Source organism: Anopheles maculipalpis, chromosome X (genome assembly GCF_943734695.1).
Source record: "Anopheles maculipalpis chromosome X, idAnoMacuDA_375_x, whole genome shotgun sequence".
Taxonomy (NCBI): domain Eukaryota; kingdom Metazoa; phylum Arthropoda; class Insecta; order Diptera; family Culicidae; genus Anopheles; species Anopheles maculipalpis.
The window spans coordinates 2,271,369-2,286,405 of record NC_064870.1 but is presented as its reverse complement, the minus strand read 5'-3'; the positions used below and the strand labels follow the sequence as shown (position 1 = coordinate 2,286,405).

General features: G+C 43.0%; 2 protein-coding genes across 2 annotated transcripts in view; both read left to right on the top strand.

Moving 5' to 3' along the window:
- LOC126557510 (facilitated trehalose transporter Tret1) overlaps nucleotides 1-15,037 on the top strand; it is a 259,197-nt gene that overhangs the window by 70,323 nt on the left and 173,837 nt on the right. The gene's annotated exons all lie outside the window — the stretch shown is intronic.
- Nucleotides 7,944-10,342, top strand: LOC126556950 (transmembrane protein 181). The gene is made up of 5 exons (XM_050212532.1): nucleotides 7,944-8,974; nucleotides 9,228-9,505; nucleotides 9,584-9,686; nucleotides 9,873-10,097; nucleotides 10,203-10,342. The coding sequence occupies exons 1-5, from the start codon at nucleotides 8,062-8,064 to the stop codon at nucleotides 10,340-10,342; spliced, it is 1,659 nt and encodes a 552-aa protein (XP_050068489.1). The 5' UTR covers nucleotides 7,944-8,061.

The window sequence follows — 15,037 nt, the reverse complement described above, 5'->3', positions numbered from 1 at the left end:
TTATTTGTGCTGAAGCTTCTGTTTCTGTTTTTTTTTATCTGCACGTTTATTGCTCTCCTTTTTCATTTCTTTTTTTACTGTGCACGTTCCGGTCGGATTTGTTTTTGCATCTTAACACATTTTAGTATTTGTTCTTCCGACACAAAATTCGTAGGATAGGAGAAAAAAAAAAGGATGAGTTACATACACCGTAACCTGTCACTGTGAAGCTAGTACCGAACAGCGGTCAAAAACACGCACGTTATCACTTTTGTTTTTTCTCTATCGCTCTTTCTCTTACGCCCAAAAGTCGTACTTAAAGTAACCACAGAAAGAGAATGCAGGACATGACACGCTACTGATCGAATTAGTGCATATACTATGACGAACAGCACCCAACAAACGGTGACAGGTTGTCGAATGTGACAGGTGTCATCAGGACATGCATTTATTATTACTATTAGGTTTATTGTTACTGGAACGTCTCCAACTTATTGTGTCCATCGGTCGCGATCGTGATGTATGCTACTAATGTATGTTAGGGTTGACAGTTCACTATAACTTCAATTATGCTAAAAGAAATCATCATATTTTATATTATTTTTATTATTATTATTTTTTGAACATGATTGTGAAAGACGATTGGCTTAAGCTGACTATAACGCGCATTAATTAATTTTATCTTCTTTAGCCTCTATCCTACTTCCCCCTCCCTACTACCCCTTCCAATCTCGAACACAAGAATCTGCACTTCCAAAATCTAGCCATTCGTACACGCACACACAAACACTCTTCTCTTGTTACTAGACTGTTTGCTAGTAACTGGATGTCTGAACTGTCAGATCCGTTGACAGTTCTCATGACAGTGCAGTGTTTTATGTGTTGCAAAGTATCATTCACTACACCGATTCACATGCACACATACGCAGAAAGATAAGCATCAGGACACAGGACACCGGCGCCTTTATTCTTAATCCCGAAACATTGTATCTCATTCCTTATTAAGTCTAGTATGTCTAGCGACTAACATCGAAACAAGTTTTGTTTTTTGTTTTTTTTTTTCGTTCGTCTAATCCTGCGCGCTTTTTGCGATCTAATTGCGCGCGAGTGGTAAAGAATGCAAAACGGCCCAGAAGTGAATTCAGTTACTTATTATTCCTTTTTATACTATGTTTATAACCATTACTGCGGCTCGGTAGCCACTAGCCACTATATTATAATATATTACATACAATCGAAAAGAGACATCGATCGATGACACGCGCAAACGCCATTAGGTTTAATACGTAGCTATTAAATTGTACTGATAAGTTCGATGTTTCAATTTATCTTAGTTGCCTTATATGATAATATCGTTTTGGAGCTATGTTTCTTCCATATACTTAGGTACGCCATCAGTGTCCCCCGCGGTGCAAGATGGCGGTACGCATACATGCTAGGACCAAACCAAAATCGTTTCATAGGCGAAATAATTGTTAGCCTTCCCCGTTAAGGAGGTACGCTTGTTGCGAAGGCAAACCTTCTACTATTAATGTTAAGTTCGTCCCTGCCCGGTGGTTGTCAAACCTGCCATCGGGGCAAGATGGCCTCCGTGAGATTGTAGTGCTCAGTGACTCAGTAGTGGCAAAAAAAAAAAGAAAAGGCGTCTCCATCAGATACCACAGATGGCAAAGAGAGAGAGCGAGACACACACACACACACGCACACAACAATGTGGACCAGTGAGTGTTAACTAGACAATACAATGCTCGGTTGGTTGGTGTGCCCGCCAAGCGAAATAAACGCACAGTGGTACAGTTGGAGGACACATTGGAGGATACGATTACGGATAAACAAAAAGAAGGAGTCAAAAAGAAAAAAAAACCCAAACACACACACATACAAGAGAGAAAACTAAACAAACGCAACAAATACGTTTCAAAGCAAAAAGGTAAAAACATGTCTTACACCTAACCTTATCGAGCGTTATTATATCAAATTTTCTGCATTCTTCAACATAAAACACATTACTACTAAAACTGTGTCGTGCCAGTATTGAAGCAAAACGATTTTTCGAGCAAACAGTCAAAGCAGTCATTGTAAAGCAAGAACATATACACACTACATATACATATACACACTTTAAACAAACAAAAACAAAGAAATGACACTCAACATCTTCCATTAGGCAAAATGGGGAAAAGCGGAAGTTGTTACTGATCTAGTGCAGTGATAAAAGGAAAAGAATACACAAAAACAAACAAGCTTCATTGGATATCCCTACTTCACTGTTACACATTTATATAAATCAAATATTATTAAATGACAACAACAAAAAAAAAAAAAAACACACAAAGCTTCCGAGCGCAACGGGAAAATAAGGATTTGACTATTTTCTTAATGCTACAAGATAAACAAACTGAAAGCGATAAACGAAGCAGCGAAGAAGCAAAAGAAAACAAACAAATGGCTTTTTTTGGTTTTGTTTGTTTTTTTTCTTTAGGCTAGTGCAACTACTACTAAAACAGTGGCAAATGACAAGTAAGGGGTCGAAAACAGGAGCTACACACCTACACACTTATAGCAAGGTTTCATGGTGGACTTAAACTTAAAAGGAAATGGAGATAACTACTAAACCAAAAACTCATAATAAAAAAACACAAAACGTAGCGAAGTAAATAAAACGATGGAAGCTGCAAGGTGGAAAATGGATTCCGCTGAATTCGGTGAAGGGGAGAAAGGGAGGCCTGGAGAAGCAAGTAGTGCACACCTTCCTTCTGTGCTCTGATGAGCAGTCGAACAAAACAGGAGAGGGGGGAAGGGGGGGGGGGGAGAAAAAATAGTTAATAATTTGTAAAAATTGATAACGAACGTGTGTATGTGTGCGCATTATGTGTGAAAGGGTTGTATGATTGTAGATCACTAGAGGACACCTGAGCAGGCGTGTATGTTTGTGTGAGATGTAGAGAGAAGCACAAGAGCAACAAGAGCAAAAAACAAACAAGAAAATTAGAAAATAATCTCCCTTCAGCAGGATAACAGAAGTAAATATTGATATTAACAACACAAAATTACATTCGATCAAACGCCATGCTATATAAATGCAAACTTTCCTCCATCGCTTTCCCACGGCCGCTCTATTCCCTCAACCATTTTTTACTTCCCTTGTGAACGGAAAAGGATAAGACGACCCCCGTACTCCTACTATCTTCCCGTTTTTGCTGCTGACATTTGCTGTTTTTTGTGTGATTATTGACGTTAATTTGGCAATCGTTAATCACGGAGATCCAGGTGAATGTTGATAAAAGAAGAAAAAAAAACACATTGTTAGTAATACTTGTACATACCAAATTGATACGAATGTCCCCATGTTTTCCCATTTTCCCCAAATTCCTACCAATTGGATATGCAGAAAGCAAATTTTGAAATTTAAAACACACTACACATCAATCAGTCAATCAGCCATTTTGAAACGTTCTTCAAACAACACACATACATAAGAAAACAAACGCATAAAGTAAAAATGAAACAACAGCTCAACAAAGAACAAAGTAGAAGAAAAAAACGGCATAATGTCCAGAAAAGCGGTGAAAAGAATGAAAATAAGCGAAGCGATTGCCAAAAACAAAAATGCATTCATTACACGATTGTGTTGAACAAAAGATGAAAAAGCCAACAAAAAAAAAACAGCAGAGTAGGAGAATTTTTTTATCTATATACAAACACATACCCACACACTACCGCAACCACCAAACCAGCAAAATACTAACGAGGATACTATTGATGAAATTTATTGACATTCTAGTTTAAAGCAAAGTGGCCAAAGTTATTAAATTATGCATTAAACACATACGAATCGTCGCCACATGCTACACTACTACATAAGCAGCAAAAAGAAAGAGTCACATGCACACATACACACACACACACAGAGGAGAAATAAAAAGGATGAGAAAACCATTCTACTACTTTCCCCTTCACATTACACCAAAAAAAACGGCAAGATATGCGCGAACGAAGACAACAACGAAAGCCAAAAACGAAGCCCTATTAGGGAGGTCTTTGTTGCAAAGAGTAGGAAAAGGATGCAGAGGAGCAAATCGTTTATATATACATATATAAATATATATATATATATACTATACATTAATATTATAATAACAAACGAACAAAAAGTGTCTTTAATTGAATTTACATTAATTGCAAACGCCTATTGATTAGTGATTTATGGAAACCCCGGAATAATTTTAGCTATTGGAATTCTTGCGAGGCAGAACAAATTATTGAAACCGTGCCGTGCAGAGAGAAAAAGAAGGGAAGAGAAAGTAATAGAACATGGCAAGAATGAATGAATGTGCCAAAAAATGATTGATAAGTTGAAGTATAGAAACTGGTGAGGTTAAATTCGTATGGAGAAAGAGAGAGAGAGAGAGAAAGAGAGAGAAAGAGAGTAATTTGTAACAAGCACGAAGACTCCATTTTGTCCATCTGTTGGAATGGGGACAGGAACCCAGTTTAAAGATAAAAAAAAACGATAAAAGAAAGTTAGGAAAATCGAAGAAAAAAAACCGCGAACAGTGCCAACAGAAAAGCAGTGAATGGACTATTGTTAAATATTTCTATTAAAAAAAAATGCAAAACACACAAACACATTCGTACAGTTGGTATCGAAGAAAGGTATCAGACATGATAAGATGGCGAACGGGGGGAAAAATGGAATGCAAAAATGAACAAAAAAAGAAAACAACGAAATATAAATGCTAAATTATCCGCGCGAAGGCGTGATCCTTACTTTCGGAAGCGATCCTTAATCTAAAACGTTAAAACACATACACACACACACATGCAAACAAAAACCAGACACAACAGAACATACATATGGTAAAGGCAAGTGAAAACAAAAAAAGCAAACATACAAGTAATCATTCCAAACAAGACAACATGAGAAAAGGAAGATGGGAAAGAAGGAGAACCGTAGATATAGCTAAAAGAAGAGGGAGAAAAATGGCGGAATACCGGAAAGTATATATACTTACTTATATATATATATATATACACACTAAATATATATACAAAATGGAAGACGAAAACCAGAAAACATACACAGATCGCGTAGATAAAAACACACAAAACCATACATCTACACTCATACACACACACACACACACACACGCAAACCGATTACCACAAATGCAGCCAACTCTCGTGAGCATGTGTTAGTTACTGATTTGACTTGTTACATCCTCAGTGTTTTTTTTTTTTACTATATATAAATACGAGCGGTGAAGCTATTAAGGAAACGGCGTTAGCAGAAAGCAGATGAAGAAATGAGAGAGAAAGAGCGAATCAATACAACGGAACATAACACATGAAACAACAACAAACAAACAAACAAAACGTGGAACCCAAAAACGACCAGAGATTTTTTCTATGCTATTCGTTAGAAAAATACACAGAAGTACCAAGTCAGACAATAAAAATGAAAACAAAACTTACCAATATAAGTTAAAATCTAAAATTAAATAAACCCGCCCATGTGTAAAGCGTTTCCTTTTTTTTTTTATTCTACGATGTTATTCCCTATTTTTTTTTTTTATTCTAGCGATATGTAATATTCTTTAGTATTAGAAATAGCGTATTTTGTGAGATAAAAATTCATCTTCCATTTTAAATTTCCCTATCGCGGAGTTTGCAAAGCTTAAATATGCTGTATTCGAGCAGTACGAAAAGCTTACGCAAACTGCTCGAGTTCGAAAGCGCCAACCATGCTGTTTTGTTCGACTGCTCGAACGAGATGTAAAGCGAGCTTTTGGAAGCTTGTGGAAAATGCGTGCTGCTGCATTTTACTACGTGAAAAAGAGAGGGAGAGAGAGGGAGAGAGAAAGAGAGAGAAAAAGAGGAATTTCCACTGTGGTGGTTGAAATTTCTTGTCCTCTTCTTCGGCTTAATCCCAAAGGGCAATGGGGCCTGCTATAACTAACTGCTTTGATTTAATTCTACTCGTAGCAAGATAGTCCGTCAAGGAAGTTATATGTGGCTGTTCTAGTCAACCAAAAAGTCTGTCTTATATGTTTTAAGTCAATAGTCGCTTGTGGTAACGACAATCTTGTTCCGACTTTGCTGCGCAAGGTCTCGAATGCTGAGGATTGACGGCAACGATGACTACGTTATCCTTTGACTGTCTTAAATATATTTTCCCCAATGCTTTGTTTCTCTTTTTGAACTCTAGAGATTAGTTGGTAACTCTGCCATAACTACAGAATGTTATTACAGGGTATCCAGCGTATTCTACAAGGTCTTCCAGCCCAAAAAAAAATGACACATGAACGGCGTCGTCTCAAACACGCGCAGCATGTTGTTTGTATATCAATTTCCAAGCTTCAATAACGACCAGATTGGCGTCAGGGTCGCCAGCGACAACATTAGATCACTGAACCAATTGAATTAGGTTTGGACGACGTGTAGTTGTGACTGGCGGCTTAACAAAGTATCCGCAACAAAGGGGATTTCCTTGGGAGCCAGTTGTTAGGCTCCTCGGCACGATACTCCAAAGAGGCGCCAACCCTTTAGCAGACATAAAGAGGACATCTTTAGAACCATACCTGGCAGCAACAACGACCACAACCGAGCTCACCCGGGATAAGGTGCACTTGAATTGAGGGAGAAGGAAATGTCTACCCTCAAAATAGGATATAAGTTTAATTAATTGTTGAGCTAGATATTAGATTAGATTTTAAGGAATACGGCTTGGCCGTCATTACGAAATAAAGAAACAAAAATAACGACCAGGTAGAAGGTCGTTACGCCTAAAAGAAAAAGATGGTCAGGTTGATCTTCAGTACTTCGAACCTCTTCACCATTTCTGATCATATGGAAACTCTACAAGGACTCTGCTGAGCTGAGCTGAGCTGAGTGGTCCAGTACCATTCTTACAATATGGTCAGCGATTGCTTAGAGAATCTAATTCGCCAGTTTTGGATAGCGACCATCTCTCACAGGCCTCAGGTTGTGTCCATCGAGAAAAGTGTTTTGAGAAGTTCCTCAAGCTAGAGTACAGCCGGTTGGCAGCCAGCACCCTTGCGCGTATCTCAACATCTGTTGTTGTTATCGGTGCTGTCTTTTAACCCTGGATAGGAGAAAGTTTGGCGCTCACATATCTGTGTACCACCCCTACGTAAATCGTAGTTTGTCAGCAGGGCAACTAGGGCAACTAGAAGATATTGTACTGCGACGAAAACCCTGAATATGACACTTTCTACTGACTATGATATTCCTCTTACAGGCAAATAGGAATCAATAACGAAATAAATAGGGAATTGTTTCAAAAATTAGAAAATCTAGTCTCCTCAACATGCGACTAATCTTGCGGTGTCATAAAAAAAGATGTCTTTAACGCCATCTTTAGTAAAGAGTAAACTCGATTTGAATTGACAGATTAAAGCATATAATAACACTTAAATTTTTACCTTAATTGCAATTTTCCCCCAGTAGAGTAAACAAATAGAGTGACAACGGTAAAATGTAAATTATTAGTGACCTTTTACGATAAGTATTGTCCATGATTCGCTTTCCAAAATTTTTTTTTTATTAAATAGTTTGCACACAGTTTTGTAACAAGTTTACAATTGCACATGTCAGAAACATACAACAATCGTTGGGCTTTCCAAGCGAAGCGCATGCGCTGCATCTAGAAGGATGTAACTTCACCCTCCACGCACTTGCACCGTCCGGAACGTACCTTCCCAGTGTATCGCAGTCGAACTTCAACCCAAAACACAGTGCTTCAATACCGTGTCACACTCGCTACCCTACCGAAGCAGATAATCGTAACAAATTGCGACGTTCGATAGCGCGAAAAGCGAAGGTTCAAATCGATAGTGAACAATCCGTCAACGTTGGCAGCCATACTCGCATTGCCTTGCGCGAATCCACATCACAAACGGTCGGCACTAGGAAAAGAGGGGGGGCGGTGGAAGAGCAGGCGAGGGCACAACATCAACATATTTAACATATGTCAACACGCAGGACGTCCTCCAACGACCAGGAGCATCGCAACGCGGCTACCCATCGTTACGCGTCTCAGTAAAACGGTCCGGCCGTACCATGGCATCCTCCGCATCGTCCAAACCGCCGGAGGATGCGTCCAAGCTCGGCTACTCGTACGTCACGCCCGCCGGGATGTGTCTCCGGTTTCGCCAGAGTCTCGCACAGTTTAGCGATCTGTTTAGCGAGTTTAACAAATACATCGCACCCGCGTACCACCATGACCGGTGCGAACGGTCCGTCCATATGCGGCTGTACTCGATGAACAAGCGCGAGTTTGCCACCGTCTTTCTCGCGTTCTTTGCCTGCTTCGGGCTCGGCATCTTTATCGGGCTCGCCGGTCCACCGATTACGGTGATGAGCAAGGTAAGCGGCAGCACGCTGCAGCCGAACGGAAGCGCACCCGACACCGCCACCACCTATCTGGCACGTGGCCCGTTCGTGATGCGCACACCGCTGCTGACGACCTACTCCCAGCAGCTGTGGATCATCGCCAAGCTGACGACGGACAATACGGACGACGAGATGGTGGACAAGAAGTTTCACATCAGCGTACAGATCGAGGGCCTTACGGCGGAACACAAACCTATGCCGGTGTACGGTGGGGCGCACAATGGCGGGGCGGATGTGAAAAATCGCACGCGCCATCTGTCCTGCAGCTACGAGGAGTGCGACGAGTTTACCGTGCTGCATATCGGCTTTCTCGACTACGCGCACTACATCGTGACGGTGCAGTTTTACGGACTGGAAGCGTTTCACCAGCGGTACAACATACGGAGCGTACAGTTTTACTTCAAATCGTACAATCCCGCCTTCACGCAGATTGAGATCTGGTTCCGGTTCATCTTTGTGCTGTTTACGTTCATCATCACGTGCTGGTTTGCGCACACGTTGCGCAAATATCCGATGAACGATTGGTCGATTGAGCAGAAATGGCTGTCGATACTGTTGCCGCTGCTGCTGCTATTTAACAGTACGTATCTAGGCAGATCCGGGGTTCAAATCCCGTCTCGGATCGTCTTCCTCCCCTCCACCCGTAGTGTGAGGACTTGACTATCCAACTACGTGGTGTATCAGCAAGTCTAGTAAGCCACAAGATGGAGGCCGATGTGACATTAAGAAAGTCGTTAAACCAAAAACAAGACCCGAACGTCTGCCGAGTCATCCAAGCTACTGCATGCAATGTAACTGATACCGAACAACCTCTCTCTTTTTTTTTTCGACAGATCCTATCTTTCCGCTCATCTTTATCGCCAACAACTGGTTCCCCGGTATAATCGATGCACTGCTCCAGACTACCTTCCTGTGCGGTATACTCATGTTCTGGCTCTGCGTGTACCATGGGTTGCGACAGAATGAGCGAAAATTTCTAACCTTCTACCTGCCGAAGCTGATCGTCGTGCTGCCGATCTGGCTGTGTGCGGTCGTGCTGGGCATATGGGAGAAGTGCGACGAGCTCAACGATCCCACCTACAGCCACTTTGAAGATTCCGAAAATTATAACGTGCGTACCAGGCGCAAAGGCAAAGAAGGAAGGATTTCATTCATTTAAAAACAAAAACCACATTCCATTCCATTGCAGGGTTTGAAGGTGTTTGTTTCGATTGCTGGCGCTATGTACCTACTGTATCTGGGGCTGCTGATGCTGAAAGCGTACTCCGAACTGCGTTCGATGCCGTACTTTGGTGAGTATCGACTGGTTTTTTACGGATCAACCCGGCAAGCATATGCGAGTCCTTGTCGACTTCTAGGTGCAAGGGGTTCGAGATGACCGAACCCGCATATGGTTCGCCATCCATAAATTACCATCCCATCCCCCACTAACCATCCCAATCCCCTTTTTCTCCACCTATCCGGCACCGCTTCGTTAGATATGCGTCTGAAGATACTAACACTCCTGATGCTGATCGTACTATCGATTTCGCTCATCGTAACGATGCAACACTTTGGCTTCGATACGCTGGAGGATAATTTTATCGCCCAGCTGTACACCAGCTACAAGAGCTCGGCCCAGTTTATGTGCTTCTACGGGCTGCTAAACTTTTATCTCTACGCAATGGCCTACGTCTACTCACCGAGCGGTCCTGCGGTGCATGGTAAGCCGTGGCGCCACCTAGCGGCGGATTTAGCCCGTGCGGCGGCTTGGGGACTCTCATCACATTGCTGAACCCACCATCCCCTTTGGGCTTTTTCTTTTACAGAACCGATCATAGCGAAGGATAATCCAACGTTTTCGATGATCAACGATTCGGACGAAGAGGTGATGTACGGATCGGACGAGGAAAGCCGCAGACCGCTGAATTCGGCCTGCCGAAAGGGGAACGATTACGATAGCGATTAAATCGGTGCAGTGATTTTTTTTTTTCGGTGGTTTTTATTTGTGTGCACTGTACAGCGCCATTTAGCGAAAACCTTTGTAGCGGAAGATTGTTCAACAATCAACAGACAGCAACCACGCCACGGTGAAGTAGCCGCGTGAGGACTGTGTGGTCGAACAAAAAACCGTAAGCGCAGGGCACACGTTTATTTAGGATGGAAAACGCACGGAAAATACGTTGTGAACAAGTCAATTAGTTTGAAAAAAAAACGTTTTTCTTTCTCACATTACGCGTTTTTTCGTCGTTTTCGGATTGGTTCCGCCTGTGCGTGCTTTGTTTCAATTTTAATGTTAGCACCTCGTTACACGTTTACTTTATCCGGTGCGTTTCTCCAGACTCGTCGTGTGCTAGTCAGTGTCGGAACAAAACCGAAATCGTGCTTGTTGCGGCTCGACAGACAAACTAGAACAATTTATTTGATAAACTATCCCAGTTAGATGTGTGTAAGTGTGTGTATGTATGCGTGTGGGTGTCTGTCGGTTAAGTGAATGCAAATTGTATCGGTCGGCGCCTTCCGTGCTAGTAAGCGTTTGTATGTACGAATACTTATTTATTCTTACTCCCTTTCAATACTAGGCACGAACGCACCGCCACATGATTGCCATCGAATCAAACAGAAACTATAAATATGATAATAATAACGAAGTTGAATGCAGATAGGATAAATTTCTTTGTTTGTGAATATTTGAGGCTCCAAGGGTGGGATATTCAAATCATCCCGCCTCACGGATCGGGATGTAATCATCAATTAGCTAATATATATATATATATAAATGAAATGAGCTATCAGCTGAATGGTCTCTTTGTGTTTTTGCATGTGATGAAAGATACAATAAATCTGTAGAACGGTTCCGAAATTTCCTGACATTAGCCCTTTGTAACATACACATAGGAAACCTTTTTTCCGGGCTTACATGATCGGTTATTAAAATGATTGTCTTTCTTTACTTTTTACATCTTACTTGTACACTGGTAACTAGCGAGTTACCATTTTAACTAATAACGTACCATGTTTTTATCGAATGATTTTTGACAACACCGAAAATAAGCTGTCCAAAAAAAAAAACAGTTCGCCGCACCGCACCGCATTTTGTGCCGCACACAAAATATTCTAGGGAAATGGGGGCTTCTCGAGTCTTTTACCAAAACATTATATGTATTAAATAATAGTAAATATAACGTAGAGAAAAGTATCCGCAATCCCCCACAAGTTGTTTTGAAAAATTCACTTCGACACTCAACTGTCAAACGCCATCAACATGGCGGAACCTAGCAGTATGGTCCAACCTCGGACAAAGCTGGTCCACCACTGCCGACTGTCATCGAGCCGCCTTCGTGGAAATTTTTTCCAATTGGATTCTCACTGGCATTTGCACGGTCATTCGGGCAGAAGACAAGTTCGCGGCTAGCGCGGTGGTGCCTGTAGCGAGAAACTGTTGTCGTGCTGCCAGCCGGAGGCGGTGGTTCCGTTGTTGAAGCATGCACTAAAACAGCTGTGTGCCGTTGATAAGAAAGGTTGCCCAAACGTTGGTACTATTTGTGTGCTGGATACAAGCATTCGGTGTTCCGTTCCGTGACCGGTCGGTACGCGGTCACTGTCCGTGGTGGTTGAGTGTGCACGGAAGAAGGAGGTGGAAACCGAACAAACAACCTCCCCAAACATTTCATTCGTTTCGTAGGGCTTCTCCCGGATTGCTTGGTTTGGGCTGTCCGGCAGTACCTTAAACCCGGTGCGTTAATTGTGTGTGTGTGCGTGGTTCGTTGTGTCTTCGCCGTGCGTCTTTTTTTTTTTTATTCCCGGGTGTGTATGTGTGTGTGCCGTACTGTACGTGTGCTGTCTTGTACGGTGAAACCATATCCACCAATCAACCGCCAACACACAACTCATTGACTCACGCCCCTTGCGTATACATACACATACGCGAGCAGTTGCATTTCCATACGCCTGCATCATCCCGATAAAATTGTGCACGGCGCTTCGTACCTTCCAACCTTCAAAGAACCGACCCATCGAACGAGGTAAGCGCAATTTACAATCAAATTCAAATATTGTAAATATCCAACGTACACAGAATAATCATCAAAATATTGCTCCGTTCGTGTTACGTTGCTGACCGATGATAACACCTTTTTTCTGCTACAGACGACAAAAAATAGAAGCCCATTTTCCCCTTTTGCCCAGGGCTGCTTCAGGGTTTTCATCATTCACCGCCATCAGCAGTGCCGCTGTCTCATTCACCCTATCCGGAGAGGGAAGGGTAGGAGGGGGAGCTCTGGCAAGGTGATCGAGCAAGAGGCAGGAAGAGCGGAGTGGTGTGATGCATTATCCATTTCGTTCCACCCTACTTTCCGGCTGGCGTTTGTTGGTGGAAACCCTTTTCAAACTAAAAACGCTGTGCAACGCTTGTGCGGTCGGGCGCCCTTCTTTTTAGTCCGCCACTTGCGGGTGCAAGCTCGAAAAATGGTCGATTTCCTTCTACCATAACTACGTCTGCATGTTTGTGTGTGTGTGTGTGTGTGCAGAGAATGTGCCGGATTTGGATGGTTCCTGCATCTGAAGTGGACCATACGCCACCCACCCACCACACACAGTGAACGGTCAAGTCAAGTGGTTGGACACAAAGTGGCTTCACGGAATCTTTTTTTTCGTCTTCACCCACCCCCTCCGGTGGAGTGGGTGAGTAAGTGAGTTGGTGACACTTGAGGACCGGCCAACATCATCACCGCCACCGTCATCAGCGACCGAGAGGGCAGTTATAGATTGTTACATACTTTTTTTTTTTAATTTTATGTTCCTCTTTTCCTTATCGCAAAATCGCGAAATACTTCTACGGTGAACAAGGGCGACGGCACACGATAGGAGCCCGAACTCGGGACGGTTCCGTTTGCCCAAGTGCCTACACCTGCCCGCCTTGAAAGATAAGAAATAATGCTAGACAGAGAGAGAGAGAGAGAGAGAGAGAGACCCATCACCCATCCCTTGTGTCAGGTTGTCTTCTTGGGGTGCGCCAGCCCACACCCTTTTGTCTTCGTCATCCCACAAAGTTCCTATTCTTTTTTGCACCCTTTTTACCCCATCGATACATCTCGCCAAGCAAACGATTGGTTCCTATCGCGGCTCCGCGGTATCGACAAGCAACGGCAAAAAAAAAAACAACCGGCAAATGGACGATCGTGTACATGGGAAATGAAAAATCGAACGGCCTGCTCTCGCTTGCTTACTGGTTTTACCTTTCCCGAGAGGAGTTTTGCACCCAAACACATCACACACACACTTACATATAAGCGAACGAAGCAGTTACCGAATTTGTGGCCAGCTAATTGTGTGCCCATTTCCTACCGGGGAAGAGAAGTGAGAAAACGGTAGGGAAAACAGTGGTAGCCTAACAAACCAGGCGCTAGCAAGACGGATGGCCCCAAAACAAGAAAACATAGCGGTAGTTTTGCTTGATCTTCACGATTTTCTTTTCAATGTTTGATTTTCGTTTAGAGAGAGAGAGAAAAGCCCACTTAAGCTTCTACCCGCTGCGGTACGCGACCTGCCATTCCGGGAGTGCTGGAACCTGGTGAAATGGTCCCTATTGATCCGTGCCAAACCTGTACCAATAGTATAGCTGAGCGGTGGGTCATAAATAACAACAAAAAAAGCGCAGGAATAAGAAATGAGGCCAGTGGTGCGGTTAGAGCGCCACTTCCGGTTTCTTTTTTGATAACCGAGAAGATTCTCTGTATGAGCTGTTCGTGATAAGACTCGCAGCCTATGCGTAGACACGGGGAAGAAAAAAAGAAACATGTGATCAAGATTGGTCCGTTCCAGGCACATAGGCCAGTAGCATATCTTTTGTTGTAAATTTTCCTCCCAAAGTGTGCCTGGCCGGCTGTGCGAGGGTAGGTGGAGCGACCATCTTTTTTTTTTTTACAAGGTACAATTTTGTAAAGTAAGATTCCTTCAGCATGATTGTAACCCTCTTTATCTTGCGCCGATCGACGTCAGAGACAGGAAGACAGCGCAGGGCCCGCGCGCAGTGCTCATGGGAAACTCACGTACTACACGTCTTCTCGAACACTTGCAGCCTGCTTACACTAATTGTTCAGCTCATGAGACAGTTAGCTTCTTTTATGTTTTAGCTAGCATGGGCGTAATTTGTTGCTTGTGCTACGTGGGAGAACATTTGCTTGTTTATGCTGTCCCCAGGACAGAAACATGCTAAACAGCGGTATAATACAACAACAAACACGTACCGACCGTACCCCGGTAGTTGGAAAAACAAAAATAAAACAACGGTTGCGGTTTCCTCCCGTGGTAGAGCTTTCTAGTACTATGGTGAGGGTGGTGAGCTCAGCGAAACATTCAACATTGAACTAGAAGCATGAGAGCAACAACAAAGGTGTGTACAAGACAAGTGGTGATGGTGGTGATGGTGGAAAGATGAAGCGCGGGCCCATACAAATGCACATCCAAATCCGGCACGCTGCTCTGCTGCCAATTGTTTATTACCTATATTGCCCTCCAGCAGTGTGTGGCAACTTACACCACACACACTGACATGCACACACCCCTTCAATTTGCTCCACACAGTATTGTGCTTGCCCGCTCCAACAAACCTATCCTACCGTGTCGAGCCCCGTGTTGCGCGGCAGTATAAACGCATACAACA